The following is a 25695-nucleotide window of genomic DNA, read 5'->3' as shown; positions in this document are numbered from 1 at the left end:
CCTATGGGAAAATAACTGTTCACTTATATTTTTACTTAGATGAAAGCTTATGCCTCCTGCAGTGAAACTGAGCTGATTTAGTGTTTGAGGTGTAGAAAAAAATATTTTGACTTGAGGAAATGGTCTCTCTTTTTCCTGCCTAAGTTAATGTTTACTTTCAAGGTAGATTTTGGGGTTTAACACCTTGCTCATGCATGCGTGTGGCCTGTTTCTCTACCCACCCCCCCACCTTTTTTTTTTTTCAGTAGGTCTGTGGCCAGAAGTTTGACAGCAGTACTATCAGACATCAAAAACCTAGCTGGCAAGTTGCATACTCATGATGTAGGAAATTTTCTTTGTCACTTTTGGTTCTCCAGTTTCAGTGCTTGTTTTGCTTCCTAGCCTAGTGCAGCCCTTGGACTATTATTCGTTACTGCTTTTCCATGTGGGTGGTGATGAAGCTGCGATGTGTAGTTCAAGGATGATCAAAAAAGACTTCAGGGCCCTGAGACGGTTGGTGAGGGAAACCAGAGCACAAGTTACCTTTTCCTCTCTTCTTCCAGTTGTGCACAGCAACATTGGAAGAAACAGATGTGCCCAGTCTATTAATACATGGCTCTATGGCTGGCTGGTGTCACCACCACAGTTTTGGGTTTTTCAGTAATGGGATGGCCTACATGGCACCAGGCTTGCTGGCACCAATGGGATTCACCTTTCTCAAAGGGGAACAAGGGTCTTTGCACAGCAGCCAGAGGGGCTCATTGACAGGGATTTAAACTACATTTGAAGGGGGAGGGGGATAATACCAGGCTTGATCAAGACAATCTGAGAGCACGTGAAGAGCAGCAGAAAGGCATTCCAGCCAGTAAGTCAGCTTCATCGGGGGCCCAACTTAAATACCTCTATGCAAATGCACGTAGTGGGGAATAAACAAGAGGGAGTCAGAGGTGTGTGCACACCTGCAGGGCGATCTTATTGGAGTCACAGAGACATGGTGCGATGGCTCCTATGACTGGAGTGTTGGAATGGAAGGATACAGGCTCTGTAGGAAGGACATGCAAGGGGGACAAGGAGGAGGTGTCATCCTCTATGTCAGTGACCAGCTGGAGTGCGTGGAGGTCTGCCTGGGGATGGATGAGGAGCTGACCGAGAGCTTATGGGTCAGGAGTAAAGGGAGAGCAGGGTCAGGGGACATAGTAGTGGGGGTCTGCTACAGGCCACCTGACCAGGAAGACCCAGCAGATGAGGCCCTCTATAGACAGATAGGAGCAGCCTCACATTCACAAGTCCTGGTCCTCATGGGGGACTTCAACCACCGCAATATCTGTTGGAGAGACAACACAGCAGGGCACAAGTAATCCAGGAGGTTCCTGGAATGCATTGATGTTAACTTCCTTCTCCAGGTGAGGGAGGAACAAATAAGGAGGTGCTATGCTGGACCTTGTTCTCACCAACAAGGAGGGATTGGTGGAGAATGTGAAGCTCAAGGGCAGCCTTGGCTGTAGTGACCATGAAATGGTGGAATTCAAGATCCTTAGGGTAGCGAGAAAAGTGCACAGCAAGCTCACTACTCTGGATTTCAGGAGGGCAGACTTCAGCCACTTGAGGGATCTGCTTGGTAGAGTACCATAGGATAAAGCCCTGGTGGGAAGAGAGGCCCAAGAAAGCTGGTTAATGTTTGAGGATCACCTCCTCCAAGCTCAGCAGTGGTGCATCCCAACAAAGAAGTCGGACAGGAACACCAGGAGGCCTGAATGGATGAACAAGGAGCTCCTGGACAAAATCAAACGTGAAAAAGGAAGCCTACAGAGAGTGGAAGCAAGGACAGGTAGCCTGGAAGGAATACAGAGAAATGTTCCGGGCAACCAGCAATCAGGTTAGGAAGGCTGAAGCCCTGATAGAATTAAATCTGGCCAGGGACATCAAGGGCAACAAGAAAAGCTTCTGTAGGTATGTCAGTCATAAAAGGAGGATTAGGGGAAATGTGGACAGGAGACCTGCTTACCCAAGATATGGAGAAGGCTGAGGTGTACTCAGTGACTTTTTTGCCTCAGTCTTCACTGACAAGTGCTCCAGCTGCACTGCCCAAGTCGCAGAAGGTAAAGGCAGGGACTGGGAGAATGAACAACCGCCCACTGTAGCAGAAGATCAGGTTCGAGACCGTCTAAGGAACCTGAAGGTGCACAAGTCCATGGGGCCTGATGAGGTGCGTCCACAGATCCTGAGGGAACTGGCAGATGAAGTTGCTCATTATCCATCATATTTGAGAAGTCGTGGCAGTCCGGTGAAGTTACCCACCGACTGGAAAAGGGGAAACATAACCCCTGTTTTTAAAAAGGGAAAAACGGAAGACCCGGGGAACTCCAGGCCAGTCAGTTTCACCTCTGTGCCCGACAAGATCATGGAGCAGATCCTCCTGGCAACTATGCTAATGCACATGGGGAAAAAAAAAAAAGGAGGTGATTGGTGACAGCCAATATGGCTTCACCAAGGGCAAATCGTGCCTGAAAAATTTAGTGCCCTTCTACAGTGAAGTTAGTGTTAGGGAATAAGGGAAGAGCAACTGATGTCATCTACTTTGACTTGTGTGAAGCGTTTGACACTGTCTGGCATAACATCCTTGTCTCTAAAATGGAGAGACATGGATTTGATGGATGGACCACTCGGTGGATAAGGAATTGGCTGGATGGTCGCACTCAAAGAGTTGCATCCAATAACTCGATGTCCAAGTGGAGACCAGTGACGAGTGGAGTTCCTCAGGGGTCAGTACTGGGGCCGGTGCTGTTTAACATCTTTTTCAGTGACATGGACAGTGGGATCGAGTGCACCCTCAGCATGTTTGGTGATGACACCAAGCTGTGTGGTGTGGTCGATGCACTAGAGGAAAGGGATGCCATCCAGAGGGAGCTTGACAAGCTTGAGAGGTGGGCCTCTGAGGACCTCATGAAGTTCAACAAGGCCAAGTGCAAGGTCCTGCACATGGGTCGGGGCAATCCCAAGCACCAGTACAGGCTGAGCGGAGAATGGATTGAGAGCAGTCCTGAGGAGAAGGACTGGGGGGTGCTGGTTGGTGAGAAGCTCAATATGAGCTGGCAATGTGCGCTGGCAGCCCAGAAAGACAATTGTATTCTGGGCTGCATCTAAAGAAGCATGGCCAGCAGTTCAAGGGAGGTGATTCTGCCCCTCTACTCTGCTCCGATGAGACCCCGTCTGGAGTACTGCATTCAGCTCTGGCTTTCCCAACGTAAGAAGGACATGGAACTGTTGGAATGGGTCCAGAGGAGGGCCAAGAAGATCATCTGAGGGCTGGAGCACCTCTGCTATGAAGACAGGCTGAGAGAGTTGGGGCTGTTCAGCCTGGAGAAGACAAGACTCTGGGGTGATCCTATAGCAGCCTTCCAGTACTTAAAGGGAGCCTACAGGAAAGCTGGAGAGGGACTTTTTGCAAGGGTGTGTAGTGATAGGACAAGGGGCAATGGCTTTAAATTGAAAGAGGGGAGATTTAGATTAGATATAAGGAAGAAATTCTTCACTTTGAGAGTGGTGAGGCACTGGAGCAGGTTGCCCAGAGAAGTTGTGGCTGCCCCATCTCTGGAAATGTTCAAGGCCAGGCTGGATGGGGCTTTGAGCAGTCTGATCTAGAGGAAGGTGTCCCTGTCCCTGGCAGGGGGGTGGGAACTTTGATGGTCTTTAAGGCCCTTTCCAACTTAAATCATTTAATGATTCCATGATTCTGTTTTCGAGTATTATTCACGGGGTTTGAATGGGCTGTCTTACTAAGGTTTCAAGTTTGTTTGCCCATTTCCACTGCTGCCTAGAATTATGTTTTTCTTTTTCACTTTTGAATTTTTTTTTTTCTTTAGGCTAAAAAGGACTTCTCTGCCCCAAAACTTTTCTATTTTGTCCAATTCTATCAACTGCTCTAGTAAGGAGGATTTCCTCTCTACTAGCTTTGTCTTCTCTCTTCAGATCATTGCTGCAGCAGCAGTGCTCTTTAGTAGAGCAGTTAACTCCATTCTTATTGTAGGGATTAGCCTTAATGACACATACACTGCAAAATGTGATCATTTTATATGTCGACTGTTACATAAATGAAATAACCTGAGGACAGGAGAGCTTGTGAGTATTTTAGCAGGCTCTTTCTGAGCTTGCTGATATGAATAATAGCAAAGAATTGTCAAAAAAAGATGGATGTTACTCCTTAGCGTGATTGAAATCAAGGTGGTGGTTGTGGTTATGAAGCATCCCAGGTGGGAAAGGAAGCATGAACCTCTTCCATTAATAATATGTAGGCTTATATTAGATATGTCTTTGAGCAAATGAAATAAAATCAAGCAAGGGCATCAAACAACATTGCTATAATTTCAGATCGTTTTGTTTTCCTTTCAAATACAGCTGATCCTGCTTCTCTGGGATTCATCATTTCTCCGTGGTCTCTCCTGTTGCTTCCGTCTGGCAGTGTATCATTTACTGATGAAAATGTCTCCCAACAAGACCTGCGAGCATTCACAGCACCGGAGGTCCTGCAGAACCATTCTCTGTCATCTCTGTCTGATGTTGAAAAGGTACAGTACCTCCTCCTTGGCAGACACCTGTTGTCTTTTGCTATTGGTCCTTTCACAAAATAGCTTTGAACTGTCCTTTTTGTTTCCCTGTGGTTCTTGATTTGGATGTGTAATTGTTGATTTCTTTTGCGAGAGGAATCCTCCTACGCTGTCCATATGTCACTGTTGCATGTGTGCTACTGACAGCCATACTTGGGCAATGGCTGCACAGAATGACTGACTATCAAACTAGTAGAAAGCAACGCTTTGCCTTTTTTTCCTAAAAGATTTCAGTGACATCAACAATTTTAATTTTAGATTTTTTTTGTTGTTGTTAAAATGCATCTGAGAGGTAAGCAAAGGAATTACTCAAGCAGCCCAGGGTTTAAAAACTGGGATTTTCCTACACTTATCTCAGAAGAAAAGGTTTGTTTTAATTAGCATAAATATTCCTCAGTTGTGTGCAGAATTGTTCCTTTCCACGTTCCTTTTGTAACTCTTCCCAAAGGGTAGATGTTCGGGCAGATAAGGTTTGTGTATGTGATCTCCTCCAGGTCATTTATACACACAGTCAAAATTACTAGCTTCTCAAATGTTTTCTTAACAATTATTTGTTCCAAATGGCAATGCTTTCCTCAGCAAACTGTTCCCTTGGCTCCGTCAAAGACATTTAGAGGTGGGAGTAAGAAGGAAGCTGAGCTTTATTTCCATCTCCTTGGCTTTTCTGGATTGATAATCCTTAGAGAAGGAAGCTAGCTGCAGCCAGTGTTGTAATCTGGGAACAATTACGACTTCTGGCAGTCTTCCTCCGTGAAGAACAGCGACGTGCTCTTACTCCAGAGAAAACCGGTATTGGCGTTGATTGCAGTTGTGTGCACAAGGACTATTAAAACGTGGGTTTCTGTGTTGAATATTTTGTGTTTGCAGCTTTTTGACTACGTACCAGATTTAAGGAAAGTTTTCTTTAGGAAAACTTTAGTATCACCGACTACCTACCAAAAAGTCAGTGTTTCCTCAATTACTCACAAGTCCTTTTAGACATCCTTGTTGCCCTGCAGGATAGTCAAAAATAATGATATAATAAAATATGCATATAACTTTATCTGTGACAGAACTACAAGCAGTTAGAAACCTAGGATGAAAGTTTTAATAGAGAAGTAAAAATAACACTGACATCAATGTAAATTCGGGATCAGTTAAGTAGAATGCAGCTGCCAAGCTCTGTAGTCACACTGTTGGAATTGTTTATCTACTTTCAAGAGAGACAACGCTGTTCAAGAACTTAACATTACCTCTAGCGCCAGCTCTGAAGTTAATGTACCAAACAGCCCTTTAAAAACACCAGAAAAAAGTTCTGAAATGACATGTTTGTGGTCTTCATCAGAGCTGATTGCATTTGTTGTTCTGTGCCAGTATTCATTCAGTATGATACTTTTTTCTTTTTGAAATAAATCAAGAACTTTTACTGTTAAAAGCTGTGCTATGTTGTTTCTTTATCTTAATCTTTAGGAAGGAAATACTCAGAAGGACCACTGTGGCCTGTGAACTCCGGCACAGAGCATATCAGTAGGCGATGACCAAATATTGGCATTCTGCACATAACACAGCACTGATTAATCCACTCCAATCATGACTTTGTGCATTTATTTCCTGATATCTGTGTAACTTTGCTTGCTGGAGGGCGATGACAAAATGGAGACTCTAGGCTGCGCAACTGTGTTGCTGTTTTCATTGGGAAACAATTGGATGTGAGAATAGACAAGCTTTGGCTTTACATAAGCAAATGGCTCATACAGTCACATATAAACTAAATAAAACCCTTTAGCTTGTGGTGTTCGACTTCAGCATTAGGTTGAAGCTTCAGGTCTTGAGATTAATTAACCTGTTTTGTGTTTGGTTTTGTGTTGGATTTCTGCATGTGTTTTGCACATACTGAGAGGGAAAAATGAACTGTTCTGATCGCCTGGGATGGTACAAAAACATTTGAAGAAAACTTGATGCTACCATTCTTGTTCTCAGTTTAAATCCTTGTGGATCAATCACGGAGCTGTTCTCCCAGTGTTGTAGCCATGTCTGGCTGCAGTGAAGGACAGCCATCATTTGAAGCTGGGATCTGTGAGGTACTCATCCTGCATTCACTCATGTGAGACCCTCCAGTTGGATTCTTAGAAATGTACCATTATATACAGTGGTATATACCAGTATATGTAAAAATAATCTTTGATAGTGCATCAGGAGAGACAAAAAAACAAACAAACAAAAAAAACCCAAAAAACCAAAACCAACCAAACCAGAGTATCTGTAATACTGGTCTATAATCCTTCAGTTGGTAACTACACAGTATAGTACATTTGTACAAAATGCTTCAGACATATTAGTCCTCTTGGGTTTATTTGCTTACTAGATTTTATGGAAAGAGAAAGCTACCTGAAACATAAATTTGTACAAAAACTTTTGTCCTATTATGGCTTTATTAGTTGAGGTTAGTAGGGCCGATAAATAGCTTGTATGTGCATCCTTTGGTTCTTGACTGTTTCCCTTGACATTTGTATTAAACTGCCTGTTGGATGCTACACTGGTTATTTGTCTTGGTGTGTTGACTTCATGTTTCTTAGATCTTGCTTTGCACATAGTAACCATGTATTCAAGGGTAAATATTAGAAGAAATGATAGTCAATGAATGCCCTTTTGATTCCAAGACACCCAGTCAATCTGAGTACAAAATAACTCTGAGGTAACTGCAAGCTTATTGGAAATAGAGTAATCAAACCGTTCAAAATTATAATGAAAGATTAATTTGAGAAATTAATTTGATGTTGATTTATATTAGAAGTATCATAATACAAAAACAAACTAGAATTTTTGAATAAATGCTTTCATTTTTAAGAGGTGCATGTTAACGTGCCTCTAAATCGAAGGTTACCTCATCTGGAGAGAGAGAAGGGTATTTTAAATATGAATGCTTATTAGGTAGTATTGTGCAAAAACACGAGTTACTGATCATTTGAAATTAGCAAAATTCTTGGGGTTTTACAACACAGTTTTTCAATAGATGTTTTTTGCCTAGTTTTCATGCTGGAATTCTCTCTTATGTAATGAACTTGGCGTGATGCTGCACCAACCTCAAGCAGTGATGATCTTGTAAACACATTGCTGTGGATTTTTTTTTAATTTTATTTTTCCCCCCTCCTGACTATCTGACACAACCTAAGGCTGTCAAGCAGTTAGAAATTCATAAAGGGAACTGTCAAAACACCAGTCAAGCAGCAACATGACTATTAATCTGCTTTTTGAAGTTAAGGTGTATGAAGTAGAAGAGTGTTGCTGATACATGTGCAGGCATTACTTTAAAATCCAGAAATTAGTTGACTAACTGATATGTAGTGTATACGTTTTTCTTTTCTATGTAGTAGTGGCTTGCAGGTGACTTTGAAATGCCGTGCTTGGAAAACCTCCTTAAGTCAATATAATACCTGAAATACCATTGCTGGAGTACCGCAGCACAAACTATGTCATTTCACTTTTATTGTGAAAGCTATTTTCAGATAGATTTGTAGGGCAGCATTAGAGGTCCGATTGGGAGGTTGTACAATAATAATTTTTTTGAGGATGATGCACTACTTGGTTTTGGAAATATCTTCCATTATGTTGAAACCTAGAATTGTGGAATGATCAAATATCCTGAGTTGGAAGGGACCCATGAAAATCATCTTGAGTCAAACTCCAGACTCCAGAATGTATCAAAGAGCATTGTCCAACTGCTTCTGGAACACCAGCAGTCTTAGGACCATGTCTGCTTCTCTGATTAGAATTAACAGTTTTGGTGCTAGACTTTTAAAATGCTGTTCCTGTGGTTTTGAGGGATGGGAGGTGTTGGGGGGTGCTTTTTGTTTGAATTTTTTGTGGGGGTTGGTTTTGGTTGATTTTTTTTTAAGTGGAAAGTGGTTTTTTTCACATGCGTTATTACCCTGAAAGTATATTCACCTTTTTCTGCATAGCTGCGATATGTCTGGATATGTAAGGAATACTTAGTATTTCAGTTGAAGGGCAAGAGGTGACTGACTAGATATGGAATAATTTGCTCAGTATTTGAAAGATAATGCTTCTGGTTGAACAGGGCAGTGGTGTTAACTGAGAACTCTTGATGCTTGTCTGTGACTGCTGTCCTATTCTGCTCTTTGCATGGAACAGACGCCTTAGTTTGGTGGCTGGTGTGTTCGTTCTGGGAGAGGAGGCTGATAGGTGAGCGCTCGTTAGGTGCAGTGCTGGCGTCGTGTTTGTGTCTAGCATGAAGCTGTTTCATCTGCACCGGTGTACAGCACTGCTGCAGCCTTGCAGGAACCTGCTGCTGCCAACATTTGCCTCTGTGTTTTCCCTTCTGAGCACGATTGCAAAGAAATTCTCCATGGTTCTGCTCCAGCTTTATCACAAAGAAAAACATAGTTTCTCTGTTTTTCTTTACCTGAATATCCTTCTTGCACCTCTGTGTGTGAACATGCTCCAGCTAAGACCATTCTTCAGTGTTTATCAGTCGGCTGGCCTGAACCGTACAGTGAATAACTGTGTGTCAGCAGTGGCTGGCATGTCGCTGCCTTATTCTGATGGGAACCCTTCTGTCCTGGGCTGGGTCATACTCGGTGCTAGGCAGAGACCGTCCTACAAGATGTAAGTTGTGGAAGTTTAGGAATGGAGTGCTTCTCCCAGTATGTCGAATTCCAATTTTCTATGCATAAAGCACGTTGAATTTATGAGAACAATTTTAATAACGTTTGCTTCTAAGTGTATTTAGTAATTACTTCTTTACCTTGTCACGGAGCTGTGTATTGCTCTTCAGAGTACATAAAAAGGAAACTTTTTTCTGTTTACAGTAGAAATCTAAAACTACATCATACTTACGTTTTGGGGTTAATGCCTGGCACAGTGCGGTAATGGTATAATGTCTTTCAAGCAATCTAGTCTAATTAAAAACATTTGCATGTCATCCTTTTTCTGAATCTTCAAGAATGTATTTTGTTTTCTCGAGTTGGCTAAGAATCTCCGCGGTACAAAGATGAATTCTCTTGTATGACTTTAAGCTAGTTCTAGATGTGTGATTTTTAACAACTGTACTCATTTAATATATGAAGATGATGGTTGTTTTTATAATTTCATAGGATCTATTGAGTTCATCCATTACCTTTGTACACTCAATTTACACCCAAGTTTTAAAAATCTGTATATGAAGTACCTGAGTCTGGACAGATCTTGTCAATATATATACCTAGGATTTAAGAAAGATGTTTTGCTTTTAGTTAGTGAAGAGAGTGACTTAAGCTAATTGCTTTTAATTTATTACTGTCCCTGTAATTGTTGTTCATTGCCTGCACAATTATTTAATAAACTTGTTGCTTTAAGTAGCACAAATATTACTAATAACTTGGTAGAAAGAGCCGTCACTAGTGTATGTTACTTATATGGTCCAAGAAACCTGCTTTTTTTTCCTGCACTTACCTGTTTTGTTTTCAGAGTCACCTACAGGGACAGTATGTGTTCGTGCTCTTAATTTTGCAGTCTTTAAAGGTTTTATTCCCTGTCCTGATGGGCTCAATATGTTAAAGATCTATTAATGTCATTAATGTTTATATTAATCATTAATTATACATGTAATGATTAATGTATTTATATCTTAAAATATCAATAATTGATTAAGGTGACTGTAGACTGATACTTTCATGCTCATTTCTTTTTTCCCTTTGTTCCTAATCTTATGGATCTCTTGATCCATGAGTAGTAGCGCACAGTTTGAGTCCTGCTAGGGTCTGCCTTGCCTTCAGACTAAAGTTTTAAGGATCCTTGGACACAGCCATGCTGTACCCCACACCAGGCTGATTGCGTAGATTACATGTGCTTTTGGCTTCAGTGTGAGATGAAAGCTTAAAATTCAGCAGAGAAGACAGAGGCACTCATTAGATGCAGTAAGTTTCATAGCAGTGGGGTTTGCTTCTCTGACCCTGATGGCAAAAGAGAAGAACAATTTGAAAGACAACTGAGCTTAAATACCAGGAATATATGTAGACAAAATGATGTTAAGTTAGTTGCTCTACTTTGAAGTTCTACTTTGTATTTCCAGTCCTGTTCAATGAGTTGACAAATGTCTTGTGTCTTATGACAGGTCCATATTTATTCTCTTGGTATGGCACTCTTCTGGGGAGCTGACCATGAAGTTCCTCAAAGTCAGGTAAGTTTAGATTTGGTTTCATTCAATATTGCAACTTTAGACTTGATAGTTTGACTTTAATCTGTATTTGAGCTAATGTGGCAGGATGTCATAATGAGACATTGAAGGCTAACATTTCTTTCCTGTGCTTGGAGCTTTTTCCTGTGGAGTGCATGAGGGTCATGGTCGTGGTGTCTTGCAGAAAGAAGGTGCTCATACTACGTTTCTGTTAGTTTCCATGAAGACATATCTGGGCTAGTCTATCCTGTAGTGTCACAGGCTGAAACATAGCAGTTTAAGCTGCTGACGAAGGAGAAAAAGGTTTGTTTTGGTTTAGGTTTATATAAAAACTAATATTTAAATAACATTGTTGCTTTATTCATAATAAAGCAACTTGTTCTCTATGCTGCCGTATCTTCTGTGAGTCTTGGCACATACAGATACTTAGGTTACACAATGGCCAAGGAAGGGTATGAATTGTTTGGAACAGGGAGTAGACTCTTGCTATTGACATGTCAGTCAATGCAGACGCAGTTGCAGACTATTTAGAGCTGAGTGTTGTTGCTCAATAGGGTTATTTCACACACCCAGAAGAACTCCTGGACTGTTTTTCCAGAACTGACTGAAGATGATGTGATTCATCATCTTCCTGGGTGCTTTTTCCCCACCACCAATTAAACTTTTAGAAGTCTATATCTAAAAGAGTGAAAATAAGATTAAATGCATCCAAAAAAACATGTAATGATGGACTTGCAGTTGTGGGATTTGGTAGAGCATTGTGCAGCTCAAGGAGATATGCTATTTCTGTTTCATATTTGGGTTTAGTCCTGCTAGTTGTTGTTATGTGCCAGAGTAAGGAAGGAAATTTTGAAAGGCTCTTTGGCAATTTAAGTATTCAGTTCCTGATACTCTTTTTAACAGAGTGGTAGTTGAGTTCTCAGTTATACTGATTCGGAAGTAGGTGCCTGAATGCAAAAGTCAGAAAATTTGAAGCTTTGACTGTTTTAGGGATACTTGTTTGTGATACCTGCTGTGCCTGTCCCAAAAGCCCCAGTATCTTCTTAGCTATCCCCTTTCTTTGCCCTCCCGTCTTGTAGGAGATGAAAGGAACAGTATTCAGCAGTAGCAGGAGAGTGACTTAAAGTAGGTAGAGATAGGTGCTGAGCAGAAAGTAGGCATGAATTTTAGCCCCCTTTTTCTTTGTTTCTCCTTTTGGTATTAAATTGTAGCAACAGTTTCACGGTAATGCCGTGGGAAGTGCTCTACCTTTTGATACAACAATATTTTTCCAAAGCCAGTGTAGTGAGCTATACCTGTAAAGTAAGGGGGAGCAGAAGTCTAGAATTTTGGGTAAATTTGTGGCACTTTGTGATACCTCTGCCTTGTGGAGTTAGTGGAGGCAAACTGGCAGTCTGTGTATGGCATTAGTTTTAAGTATTAATGTACATGTGTGGATTTTCCCTTTCATTTAAAAGAATTTTTTTCCATATTTGCCTGTCTATGGTGGTTAATGAGCTGTGTCTCTGCTGAGGGTGTGGTTGAATACAAAGAATGATTTTTATGATTAGTTAGAAGTACTAAACAGATAGAAGGGAAATTATGCTAATCAAATCATAGTGGTCCAGAATACTTTTTTTTTGTGGTGCGGTTTAAGAGTACTAATACAGGAAGATGGCAATGGTTTGAAGTGCTCTGTGATGCAAAAAGCACAACAATGCTTCTACTTTGTGGGTAACCACCCACTTCGGGAGAGTTACAGATCAGAAAGCTCAAGTCCCAAGTGCCTGCGGCATCTGGGAACAAGTGTTATCGCTGACTGTTGCATACCCCGAGGAGTGATATTCCATGTGCGGTGTGCTGGATTAACTGAATGCGTAGAGGAGAATAAATCTAGATTATTCTTAACCATATAGGTGTTGTCCGGCAACTACGAAGCTCTGCTTCCTTAACCAGTGGCTTTGCTGTTTTATTCCTTACTTTTTTGTTGATTTTGTTTGATGATGTCACTAGGCTTTGGATGTGCTAACGCAGCTGCTGCAAAATGTTGGTGAAGTGAGGAACTGTAGAAAATGGGCATAGCAGACAGAAGGTTACAAAACGATTGTAATGAGGATTGGATTTTTGCTTATGACTGACAGCGTTCAAACAACAAGGAAAATTTCTTCTGAACCTTTTCACTAGTCATTAAGGCCTTGAGAAATGAAAGCGTTGGTGCCCTGACCCCTTACAGATCATGCAGCTTGTTTGAACCAGGTTGTTGTAGAGTAGGAATCAAATCTAGATGCTGAATGCCTGTCCCCGGATCTACAGCTGCTCTTTTTTCACCACCTAGATGGTGACTTTCAAATTGGCACTCACACAATGTAGGTAATAAGCCTCATGAATAGTTATTTTACTGTGTGGAATGTCTTTTGTTTCTGTGTGTACCACAAGTTGCTATTAAAATGGATTCTCCCATCCTTCCTGTTCTTGTTTGTCACTAGCCCATCAAACTTGGAGATCATCTCAACAGCATACTTCTTGGCATGTGCGAAGATGTCATTTGCGCCCGGGTGTCTGTACGGACTGTTCTGGACGCTTGCAGTGCCCACATAAGGAACAGTAACTGCGCCCCTTCTTTTTCATATGTGAAACAGTTGGTCAGACTGGTTCTGGGAAGCCTGTCTGGGGTAAGTCTGTGTCAGCATTTCAGGAATTGGAGACGAGCAGGAAGAGAGCAAAGGTGCTAGTTCAGAATCACTCTGCAGTCATTCTTCCCATTGTTTCACTATGTTGCAATTTTGATAATGATGTGTGTTGAAAGGAGAGAATTGCTTCTCTCCCCTTGTAACATTTTGTGCGCTTCACAATTTCTTCTGGAATATGCATCTACGACTGCTGTTTCTGGTGAAGATAATTTTGTGAACTGTTTGTCTTCGTTGAAAGAAAAGTAGGGAAAAACGGGAGAAAAAAAAAAAGATAATGAACTCTGGGGCAAGCCTTAGACTTGTTGCTACTTGAAATGCTTCAAAAATGATTCCTGTGAATTTTCTTTTTAAAGTTATGCTTGACTTTTGGAGAGTTGCTTATTAACAGGAGGAGGGACGTTTTAGGCAGTGTGCCAATTCTCTTGCACTTCTCTTCAGCTCTTGAATAGGATAATTGTGGAGGACGTTCTTGTCTAATGATGACAAATGTGTTAAGCTGTTTTCAGAAGTGAAAGAAACTACATGAACTCATCTTGCAAAGTTACTGTTCCTGACAGACAACCTCTCCTTTCACCTAAACCTTTACAACATAACTTCGGAATAGTTAAATAATTTCAAGGCCGTGAGTAGAAAGGAAGGCCATAAATTCTCAATATTGTTAAACTGTTCTCTGGCTAATACTTGCATTCATTATGTTCTGTTTAAAATTATAACAAATGCCCAGTGGCTTGTTATTGCTGGAATGATATTCCGTGGTGGTCTTGAATTTTATCCAGTTTTATATTATTGAAACTCCTTTTGTTTATCTCATAGGGGTTATGCCAGTGTAAAAATCGCTGTCTGCGGAGACAGCGCTGTAATTGCAAGGAAAATGTTTGACTTGATAATGCTTCCATTTTTAAAACAAAATTGTTACAATCTGATTGTTAGATACTGTTTCTTCATAAATCCGGTTTGGAAACGCTTGCATGAGGTGAGAGGTCCCTGCATTTGTCTAATATTTGGCAGCAGCTGATTATGACGGGCCTCCAGAAATAGTGCTGAGCCCGAGCTCTGCAAAGCATTGTCTAGTCTGTGAGGTTATGTCTGTCAGTCCAGTGCCCCTCGCTGTGATGTCTGAAGTCTTGTGTAGTTGCCAAGTGAAGCTAGTCTGTGATTCAATGAAGTAAAGGCCTACAAGCCTTTAATCAGTGAAGCCATTAAAATGAAGATCCAAACCTTAAATTGGACCGTGGGCTATAGAAACAGCCACTGTGGAGAGTCAGTTGTTAGTCTCCAAGTTCTTTCTGCTTAGCAAATTTTCTGCTTTTCCTCATCTTGTTCTTGTCAGCAGGCTTGCAGAGGGAGCCTGAGGTTAGTGTGACAGACTGTTATAGGCCAGCCTGCCAAAGACAGCAGTAGTGGTCCCAAATGCACGTTCTGAAATCCAGCAAGTGTGTTCCTGTCTCCTATACTGTGTTGATAATGAAGGAGCAGTGCTACTGGCAATTATCCAGTGCTGAAGCTTTGCTAACCTTCTAGGTTTCCTCTGCCAGTAACCTTTTCAACCCAGTTCATAACGTGTCGCTGCATTGACTTTGCAAGAAGACGAGAACAAAATAGCCGAATAGACCTAAGTGTTGACAGAATGACGATGACATAGCTGTGCTGCTGCATGTTCACACACCTTAGCCATCTATCCCTGCTGATTTTAGTGTTTGGTGTTCTGTATATGTACTGGAATTTTTAAATTAATAGGAAAAGCACATCAAGTTATTTTTTCAGAACCATAGTACAACTTGCTATTCCCAGAACAGCATGCCTCCAATTTTGATTTGCCTTATCGAAGGCTAGAGGGGTCTTAGCTCTATAGTTGGTCATTTGGTGGTCTGAAGCGCAGCTGAGAGGTCTTGTTTGAATCTTTTCACCTTCCATGTTAATATGCTTTGTAAAGGGCAATATGGCACAAGACCGATTCAGTCTGTTTAGTGTTAATTGAGCTGTGTTGTAACTGGGATGGATAGAAGGCTGCTTGATTTCTCCTTCCCACCTCCCAGCTAAGCCACTGTCCAAGTTATGTCACTTCCCACTGTATCAAAAGATCTCACTAAATATTGTTTGTTGTAGCAAATAAGCTCTTTGAATGATTGTACATGTGGAATATTTTTTTTAGGGAAGTAATGATTAAAAAAAAATTAAAAGTGAATTCAAGTTGTTAAGCCTGACACACGAAAGGAATGTGCCTGAGGGGCTCTAGAAGACATGTCTCACAATGGGTTAAATTTTACATGTGTAATAAGTTGTGTGACGTATCATATCAGGTACAAGATAGTTCTTCCTGTTACACAGAAAACTCATCAGGACAGGCTCAAGTTCCAGTCATGTTGCAATGATGGAACATGGTTTTCAAGTGTTGCTGTCTCTTCAGTTTGCTGCAGAGGTGGAATGTATTTAATTTACATGCTTGTGAACTTAAATTACACTTACTGGAAAAAAGTAGACCTAATGTGTAGTAAAAGTAATGCACAGATTATTCAAATATGGATAATTCAGGAGATACTCTCACTGATGAACCTTTTTTTATTAAAAAAATTCAAACTTCCATTCTGGACTTGAACTTTACTGTTTGGCACTGACTTATGTTGTGCATTTACGTAACGGATGCTTGTTTTGTGCTAATGTGAGCTCTGTCAATATTTGACTTTGTATTACTGCCTGTTTTGCAGGTGGATCAAGTGTCTTGCAATGGAGATAGAAAATTGCAGCCAGACAGGAGCCAGGCTATTCGGGAGAGATTGAGGGGAAAAGGACTTCCCACAGGTAAGTGCTTTGTTGCGGTAAGGGTTATGGCAATTAGTACAGCCCTGTGGAAGACCCAAGTTTGAGTGGATTTTGCGGCCAAAGAAATTGAGTAGTGGAGACCTTGCTGACATTCACAGAACTCTGGTGGTTCAATGTCTGTCTAAGCTTTGGTGATGGTGACATGAGAATAATTGTTTCAAGAAAATACATGTCTTTTTGCAGTTCAGTCCTGATGGTAGGAGCAGGTTTTAAAGGTTCTCAGCCAAAGTTTTTTTTCCTGGAGAAAGGGAATATTGAGCTGAAGGTAGGTCAGCCAGAGGCAGCAAGCAGCTTTTCGTAGTTCCCTCTTTCCTGAGGACTCTGCTTTCTTTTCATAGCTCTAGTTGCATGCAGCCCTGGAATCTTCTCTGCAAACAAAGCTTTTTTTCTGCCTCCTTTTTTTTCCTGAAGAGAGGTATTGTATATTCTACCACAGTTCTGCTGTGCTTTGACAGTGTGAGGTGGACGTGGAGGCCAGGTCCTTCAGGGGAAGTAAGGAAAGAGGACACTGAGAGGCACGGGGGAGACAGACTGTTTCAGAGGCAGACTGTTGCTGTTGCCACTGTGGAGGAAAAGGGCTAAAGTGATATAGGCTGACAGCTGATGCTTCATTAGATGCCCTTGTTTAAGGTCATTGGCATCATCAGCTCTGTGCTAGGCTCCTCAGACAAGAGGAGGTATTCTTCCAAAAGAACGGTCTTGTATTTTTCTGGAAGAATTGTGTCGCTGGCTAGGAGCATCTTACAAGGTATCAGCTGGGACTACTCTAACTCGTTGTGATGCAGGCAGTGAGATGTGATAATCAGGTGAGACCATTCCTGCCTTAAAATGTTCATCTGTAAATGGAGTTCTCTCGGTGCCGGAATGCAACGTCACCCACAAATACTCAACACCGTAAGCAGTAGCAACACAGGGTTTTCATCCCCCTCACGTTATCTCTCTGCCTATTTGCCACCAGTAAACTTGGAACAAAGTTATGTTGCCGATGTGCTTGAGTTGCTCCTCTGTTCTTTAGTTTTGTGTTAAGCAACAGTGAAGTAAATTGCAGGAGCCCAAATAATCCATGGAGTTGTTAGTGGCAATAGAAACTGAAAATTACACGCGAGTCTGGCAAAGCATTGGTGGTCTTACTTTATTGATTCTTTTGGGATGAGTCCTAAATTAGGCCAATTTTGTTATAAAAACCTTACATCAGTGGTTGCCAGCCCTTCCAGTATGGCACCATGTGTTTAGGAGCAACTTCTGGAACAAGCTGCCTCTTAATTTTCTGGCACAAATGCGCTGTTCTGACTGCTTTCTCAGGGGTTTTGTTTTCTTATTGGCTTTTTTTCCTCCTTCTTTTCCAAAATGTTTCTGTAGCAATAGGAAGATCTGTAGGAATACATGGTTGGGGAGTGGATCAATCTAGTTGACTGGATTTGTAAACCATATAATGCCTTTCTTTTCTGAACGTCTTAAGCTCTTTCTTAAAATGAATTCTTTCCCTGGTTCCTACCAATTTTAAGGGTTGTACCAGAATGTTATTGTTCTGATTGTTAAATTGTTAGTTTATTCTTTAACCCTATTCTTCCCAATTTCCAGTGTTGTCATGTTTGGTTTCTTTAAACAACTTTGTTCTTTTGCCAGTACTAACCTATTCCATATTCCTCACTTTTTTTTAACAAAAAAGAACTTTGTTTTGGAGACATAGCAAGGTTGCCTTTAAGCTTTGTTCTCACTGCATTAGCAACCCTGAGTATTCTTTTCTTTGTTGTTTCTAATTTTATTTTGACTAATACAACTGAACAGTCTTTTGCTGGTTTGCTTTTCATTTTCTTAGAAAATCCTCAGCTGCTTTTTTTAAATGTTCGTGTCATTTGAGAGGTTTTTTGTTCATTTGTTTTCCTGCCCACAACTTTGTTTAAGCTTTTTAGCAGATTTCCACCCCCACTCTCCCAGAAGTAATGATTATCCCCAAAGATTTAAGTATCTTTTAACAAAAAACTTTTGGTTTAGGTTCTGCTAAATTTTGAAGATTGATGTAGTAGCTCCAGCCAGTGTCTCCATGGCTTTCTGGCTCAGTACTAGGGTGAATAACATCCCTGTAATGTCTGAAACTCTTTGAGGAGTATCCCTTTAACTTAAACAATATAGACTAGATGATCTAATTACTGTTTTTCTACTGTATCCTCTGACTTGAAAAAAAAAAAGTCAGCTAGAATATTCTTTTCTATTATCCTTGCTTTTTTTGAATTGCTTAGTTCTTATGACTTTTGCTTCTGAGGAGATTGAGAGGTGTTGCTTTTTATTGTAGTTACCAAAAAGTTTAGTTAGGATGTGATGTCTGAATCTCTGAAGAGCTGTGGAGCAGAATGTTTGTCTCGTTGCTGTGTGCTCACTTGCCTTCTGGCCCTGCCTGGGATTTCTGTGGTGCCAAGCAGAGCAGGTTCCCTGCAGTGTGTGTGCTTGTGAAATCTGTGGGTCAGGGAGGAACAGCCTAAGTTAAGGGTTCTCTGAGGCTGAGGAGTCTACTGGGCTCAGCTGCTATCAACCAGTAAATTCAACACAGGGTTTTAAGCGACTGCGGTCAAAGTCACTTTTTGAAAGGTTTGTCTTTTACAGGAACATCACATTGTCTGAAGAGATCTGATTAAACTTTATCTTTACTCAAATCGTTTTTGTGAAATGAGTGAACCTGATAACCCCTGGACTATAAAGTTGACTGGATAGTCCTCATCCTCTAACCTCTGTTTCTCTTAAGTTGATTGAAAGTGCGTGCATGCGTAGAGCGTTATGGATGATGTGTGGCACCCCAGGGAATGAATGTTTGTGCATCACTGTTTCAGTGTAAACATTATTTTATCTGCATCACTCCAAGCCTGGTCCTGAAGACACAAGTTATTCATGAGATGCTCTTGAGTACTTGATTTTTCCTATTTTTGTCAAGCTAAACTGTCAACCAGCAAAAATGTTCTTCATTCAGTTACTGTGTAGGTTTTATGATATTTTGGTGTTATGCTTCTTTCTTCCTCCTATCCCTAGAAGTAGAAAATCTTTCATATTTTCTGTTATTTGAACCTTTATTTTTAGAAAAGAAGATAGTTGAAGTCAATCGCTCCTTTATTTTTTTTATTTTCTGCCTGTCCTGCTTCCTCTCAACCTGTTTCAGTTTCTCTGTATCCCATTCATTACCTGTGGAACTCTTGTTATTTTTCTCTTTTTCCCTAGAAGGTTTACAGCCCTCTTAGCTTCCCCAAAACCTTTCCCAGTTCTACTTCTGTTATTGTTCCTTTTTGCTGGTATGTCTTAATAGCACCATCTTACTTCTCTGTATTTCGATCTTAGATACGTTCCTTTATCTCCACTTCACTGAAATCTCAGGGAATATGGAGTATCAGTAAAACACAAAACAAACCCCTCCACATAACCAAAACGACTCTTGCTGTTTTCAGTTCCACTTGGCATGTATGCTGAGTTATGTGTTTGAAAGTGAGTGAGGACCTAGTGAAATGGGTGTCTGATATTGATGAGAGACAGTTCACATTGGAGTCAGGGCAATTTAATGCTTGGTTATTTCTTCTTCTGTAATGGTATGCTGGTTTGCTGGTGCAAATTCTCTCAATAACAGCACAGATCAGCTGCCCTGGGGGCACAGCTTTTAGATTTCTGGAAAAGTGAGCTGTGGAATGTAGTGCTAATTATACTGATAATAATCTCCTGGGTTGAGGAGCAACAAGTAGAAGGCCAGATGAGGGTTTAAGAAAAACAGTAATGGCAAAAGAAAAAAAAAAAAAACAAACCACAAAACCAAAAAAAAAAACAAGTCAGAAAATCATGGAGTCCTTTTTCCCTCTGTCAACACTACTCTTCTGCTGCTATGTGTAGTTGAAGTAGACACCTCTTACTCCAGCTTCGAAACAGCAAACACGTAGGTAGGAAGCTACCAGGCAGGGTTATGATTCTGAGTGAACTGTCTGAGAAGTTAGAAGTTGTGTCAGTCATTGTTTACCTAAAGATTTGGCTTTAACTTCCTCTGAGAAGACATTTTGGGCTCAGTTTAGCACTGAGACAGTTGAGGCGGCAGGGGACGTGCGCACATAAGCACGTGTCTAATTTTACCAGTTGTTTTACCGGCATAAGTAAACATGGTGAGCAGAAGGCTTTCCTGGAGAGGACAGAAGACTTATCTGATACTCACTGAGGTGAAATTCTGTTGAATCATTGTGAAAATGTTAAAGAGAATTTTCAATAAATAGAATAGCTGTCATATGGAGAAAAAAAAAAACAGCATACAACTAACACATTTATTATCAACTTAAGAGCATCAGAATGTTACCGTTGAGTATCTAACTTGGTAAGCTAAAAGCATGCTGAGTTCATGAATGTGGAGATGGTTCAGAAAGAGACATGTTCTTCTAGTTGGAGAGTAGGAAATTAATACCTTAGATACTTGGAGCCTTTGAAAAATGCTAAGATTTGTGCTTTAAGTCTTCAAAAGTCATTAAGTTAAGATGAGTTTCCATACTGTGGTCTTCTACGATTGTAATTGCTGGGGCTTTATTGTTGGCTTAGGAGAAACGTTTTGAGATGTTTTTCCACTTCATGTGTTTAAATCAGATATTTTGCTCTCCTTCTGTACCAAGGCTGGATGTTTTCAGCTATTCATGTCTGTCTTTATGTCTTGAAAATAATTATTAAATTAATAAATAGCTTCATGTTAATCTTCTCCTCAATTAAATTTATTTTTTGTCTCCTTCATGACTCACTTTCTGTGGTCGTCTTGGTGAATGAGCTTTATGGCAGGGCTGACTGCAGAAGTAATTTATTCTAAATTAATAGTACAGAATGTTTGCTTTTAGTCAAGTCACACTTGGAACACAGTATTTAGGAACTGACTTAACCAGCAGAAATAGAAGTGGTAAAACCTGGTGTGAGTCATCTGAACCAATAAGCGTTATTTAAGCTTCCTACTGAAAACATTTTAGACCTTAAGAGTCCTTACTTGAAGAATTATTTGTGGAAGTTGCTTGATAAAATTCTTCTGGTGTGACAAAGGAGCAGGTAGCTGTCAAACTCTTCCAAACATAATGGAGGAATTAATTCACCATGTTACTCTTTGCCTCAAACTATCGCACTCATCCTTCAAAAGGATGCGTGTCTATTTAAAGCCTAGTTGGAATCTCCGTAACTTCTACATGCCTGGAAGCCTGCTTCCCAGCCCTCTAGTAACTGAAATCTCTCACTGTGTATGTTTATCTGCTAAGTTCTAACTTATGTTGATGATCCGTGAACACCTCAAACAAACCTTTGCAGAGATATCTCATCTTTTCAAGAGATTTAGCCAACAGGTGTCTTGGCTTTGCTTTCCTACAATGACAGTCTCTGATTTTAACTGGACTTGTGCAACGTGCTGGGCTGTCGCAGGTTAACCTGGTATGTTACAATGCTACAGTTGTATCCTGCGAAATTCCAGCCTTTGTCTCTGCCAAAAGAATACATGCCACATGAATAAAAGCTTGAAACGGATTTAAAAGATCATTAAGGTTCACCTTAACTGTACATAACAGGAAGTACTTGGAAATACTGAAAAAAAATTTAGATGGGGATAAACTCCCTGTTTAATTAGGCTATACGCTGTCAGGTGCAGCAAAAATGGTAGATGTTGCAAAGTGAGTAAAAGATTCTAAGGCTAAGTGAAGTTGCTTTTAATTTTAACAAGAAATTGTAGCATTTAGTTACCATTCTTTGGAATATCAATTACTAATGTAGCTGCTCAGACACTCGGACAAAAGAAAATGTACCCTTTTGCTTTTGATCCAGGGAAATTTATTGTGGATTATGTTTTAGTTCCTCATCTGGGTGAAAATGTAGCTTTTAGTCTATAAAGGAATGGTTTATAACAATGACCTCCATGTGTGAACTGAAACAGCTTACTCATTTTCTTGCTAAATCCAAGCACGCAGATTTAACTTATCAAAAAAATAAAGCACAAACTTAATTACATTGACTTGAAAATCTCTCATCTGGAAATACAATCTCCCCCCCCCGCCCCCCCCCCATCTCCTCAGTACTAGGAAAAAAGAACTGAGTAGGTGGAGAATATTCCAGAGTTCAGAAAAATCAAATGGAAGCCAGATGAAGATTTTTTTTTAAAAAAAAAAAAAAAACCACACACAACAACAGCAAACCCAAAATAGCTGTTTTGCACTCCAGAAACCAAGAAACCATGCCTGTTTTCTTCCAATAAATGTTTCTTTTTGCATCTAGCAGTACTGGGAGTTGGTGTTGGTAGAGATCTTTTAAATTTAAGTATAGTTGCTATTGCTTTACTGAGCTTCCAGCCTGGCAGTATTAGAAGTGCTGTCGCAGTGGTGCTGAGGACAAACTCAGAACTCTGAAAACAAAACAAGAATGGACACAAAGATGAGTGAGGAAACCAAACCAGAGGTGTCAAATGCTGTCTCTGGGCAGGAAAACAGCTGTATCACTGAGCTTCTCCTGCAGTATGCAGAAATCTAGGAACAGAATAGCTGGGTGACCCTTTTGCCTGTTTGGTTGAGAAATGTACCCCCAAAAAATTGACCCATGAGCCTGAATGGGAAAGAGCAATGGTGCAGTTGTCTTTTCTGCAGAGGTGCTGAGGAAGGGAAGAGGTAAAATGTTGCATTTACGAAGTGCTGCTTGGCCACAGTTGGTTACCACTGTTCTGAACAAAATAACTGGTTTCTGGAGCTATTTGGGTTTTTGATAGAGGAGCCGTGTCTGTCCAAAGCAGAATGCAAATTGTTCTGCAAGATTTGTAGCTTGGCCATTACTTACAGTGCTTTCAGCAGTCTTTGTGTCCAGCTCATTTCTTCCCTCACAAAGAATACATTGTTTTAGGAGTATTTCTGTCTGAAACTTGGATTTTTTCAACAATTTAAAAAGGCAAAAGAAAGGAGGAGGTGCCATTCCTAGCAGTTGACCCAGAGGCCACATCTGGCTCTGTTGTCTTCTGTTTGGCTCTTAGCCTGCCCCAGAGGGATTGCAAACCCAACTCCTCCATCAGCTACCCACTCATTTTTGGAAAACTAACCGCATTGTCCTGGGGTAAGGATTTTTCTGTCATTCTGTTTCCTGCACAAAGATAGTGTGGGAGATGTTTTTTTAACTCCTGTATAATAATTTCCGCCTTTCAGGCCCTCTGGTCTGGCAGTGATGGTGTGTGCTTTCATGCACATGCAGGCAATATCTCTCTGTACCCCTCAGCCCCCCTGTCTTCCTCCCTGCCACCCCCCTGCCATCTCGCTGCCGTGTGTGTATGTATGCAGATATCCATAAGCTTTGCTAAACTGGACCTGAAAAAGGTATTCTGTTTTGTGCAAACAAAAGAAGGGCTCAATCAGAAAGACTTTAAAGAAGCTTGAGTTGAGTTTATTCAGTAAAAACAGATACAGTATGTGATGGCACTGACTGTTTGCACTTACGTAATATTTGATTAATTGCCTGTATGATCAAGCTGGTACACAAGTAATTCCAGACAGACTGAATTTAGTTAAGACCGGATAACAGCTCTCTTGCTCAGAGGAAAATCAACCAGATTGCTGTCAGTGGGAGTAAAGGATGGTTTGTGAGTGACACTGGTGTCAAAGAGTTGCGTTCATAGCTGAAGACACCAAAGGAGGAAGGAACCAGATCCATGGTCATTTAGCAAATGTATTATCTGCTACTTGAAGGTACGTGGAAAACTAGATTTTCATTTTAGCACCAAAAGGGAATTTCATTGTGAACTCTTGGTGATTAATTGCTATTTTTATTGTATATATTCCCTCACTACATATTATACTTTGAAATCCTGCAATTGCTATAATTGCATTTGAATTATTTACAGTAATTATAAATAATTGCACTAATGTAACATCAAGCAGACGATAAACACCCAAGGGTGATATATGAAATCAAGAACCCAGATACTATTCAGATGAACATGAAGAGCTTAGTTCAGGAGAGAAGCAATTGGGGAAAGGGAAAGCCTGCCTTTTGAAGTTACTTACATGCTGAAGTGTTGTAATTGCTAATGCCTTGTCCTGTCACCATCACTGACAAGCAGGGAAGCACTTCTCTGTTCTGTTTATACTCTTGAGTAACTGGAGTAGCTCTGTGTGATCTCAGGTGAGATACTTAATGTTTTTAGTGGAGCCAAGACACTTTGGATAGTTCTCCAGAGTTTCTATTACAAATACAAGCCTTTTTTTTAAAAAAGAAGGTCATAACATGAGTCTCTCCATTATAAGTTAAAGACGTAAAAGTTCCATTACGCAGTCAGGTTCCTTTTGATCATTAGTTGGACCTTTATTCTTCATATATAATTTTTTACTGGTAGTTCTTCCCTTCGTTTTCCCCACACGTGTCATCATAAAAGCTGGGGGAGGGGAAAGTGGGTAGGTAAACTACGTATTGGCTTAATGAATTTGTACATATGCTTGCAGTCTGCTCTATCCTGGGGATGTACTGTTAGCTGAAAGCTAGAAATAGGAGCCTTGTGCTCAAAGAGACTTACTGCAGTCATTTAAGACCCTTGATGTAAGCAACGCTGAGGTAGTGTGTTGAAGTCCAGGAAAAGAAAGTGGAAATACCTTAACACTTGATTTTATGACTTACAAAGTCTGTAATAGTGCTTTAAAAAAGTAAGGGGGGATGAGGACAGATCTACGTTATTAAAGATAGAAGAATTGGCCTGGACTGATTGCTGGTCGGCCTAATCTGTTTTTTTTTAACTGGTATCTGCAAATGAGTTGCTTCTGTACTGAGAAGTCTTGTCCGTGATTGTTGACCTCTGTTCTCTGATGCATTCTTGGCTGGTATGAAGTACGGATCTGAAAGTTCCAATTTGCTGCTTTGTTTTGGTTTGCTTTCTCAGGATGCCCAGCTTGAGCAGGCTGTGCACCCCTTGTCTCCTAGTCTCCTCTTTACCTTTCTCTGAGGGTGATTCTTAAACAGCTCATGTCGACACTGTGAGCCAGTTTGGGGAGATCTTGTTGATCTTGGCCGCACTCAGAGAGTAGTGGTCAACGGCTCAATGTCCAAGTGGAGACCGGTCACGAGTGGCGTCCCTCAGGGGTCCGTGTTGGGCCCGGCCCTCTTCAGCATCTTTGTCGGTGACGTGGACAGTGGCATGGAGTGCACCCTCAGCAAGTTCGCTGATGACACCAAGCTGTGTGGTGCTGTCGACACGCTGGAAGGGAGGGATGCCATCCAGAGGGACCTCGACAGGCTGGAGAGGTGGGCCCGTACCAACCTCATGAAGTTCAACCAGGCCAAATGCAAGGTCCTACATCTGGGTCGTGGCAATCCCAGGCACAAATACAGACTGGGCGGAGAATGGATCGAGAGCAGCCCTGAGGAGAAGGACTTGGGAGTACTGGTGGACAAGAAGCTCAATATGAGCCGGCAATGTGCTCTTGCGGCCCAGAAGGCCAACCGCGTCCTGGGCTGCATCAAGAGGAGCGTG

General features: G+C 41.0%; 1 protein-coding gene across 1 annotated transcript in view; it reads left to right on the top strand.

Moving 5' to 3' along the window:
- PTPN13 (protein tyrosine phosphatase non-receptor type 13) overlaps positions 1–25695 on the top strand; it is a 105788-nt gene that overhangs the window by 9871 nt on the left and 70222 nt on the right. Inside the window, exons 2-5 of the mRNA XM_086611358.1 lie at positions 4375–4544; positions 10675–10740; positions 13203–13388; positions 16112–16205. Coding sequence (XP_086467484.1) covers positions 4375–4544; positions 10675–10740; positions 13203–13388; positions 16112–16205 — 516 coding nt within the window. The remainder of the gene's footprint in view (positions 1–4374; positions 4545–10674; positions 10741–13202; positions 13389–16111; positions 16206–25695) is intronic.

This window comes from Tauraco erythrolophus, chromosome 5 (assembly GCF_009769465.1).
Source record: "Tauraco erythrolophus isolate bTauEry1 chromosome 5, bTauEry1.pri, whole genome shotgun sequence".
Lineage (NCBI taxonomy): Eukaryota > Metazoa > Chordata > Aves > Musophagiformes > Musophagidae > Tauraco > Tauraco erythrolophus.
The sequence above is the reverse complement of the archived record's forward strand: the minus strand, read 5'-3'. Positions and strand labels throughout refer to the sequence as shown.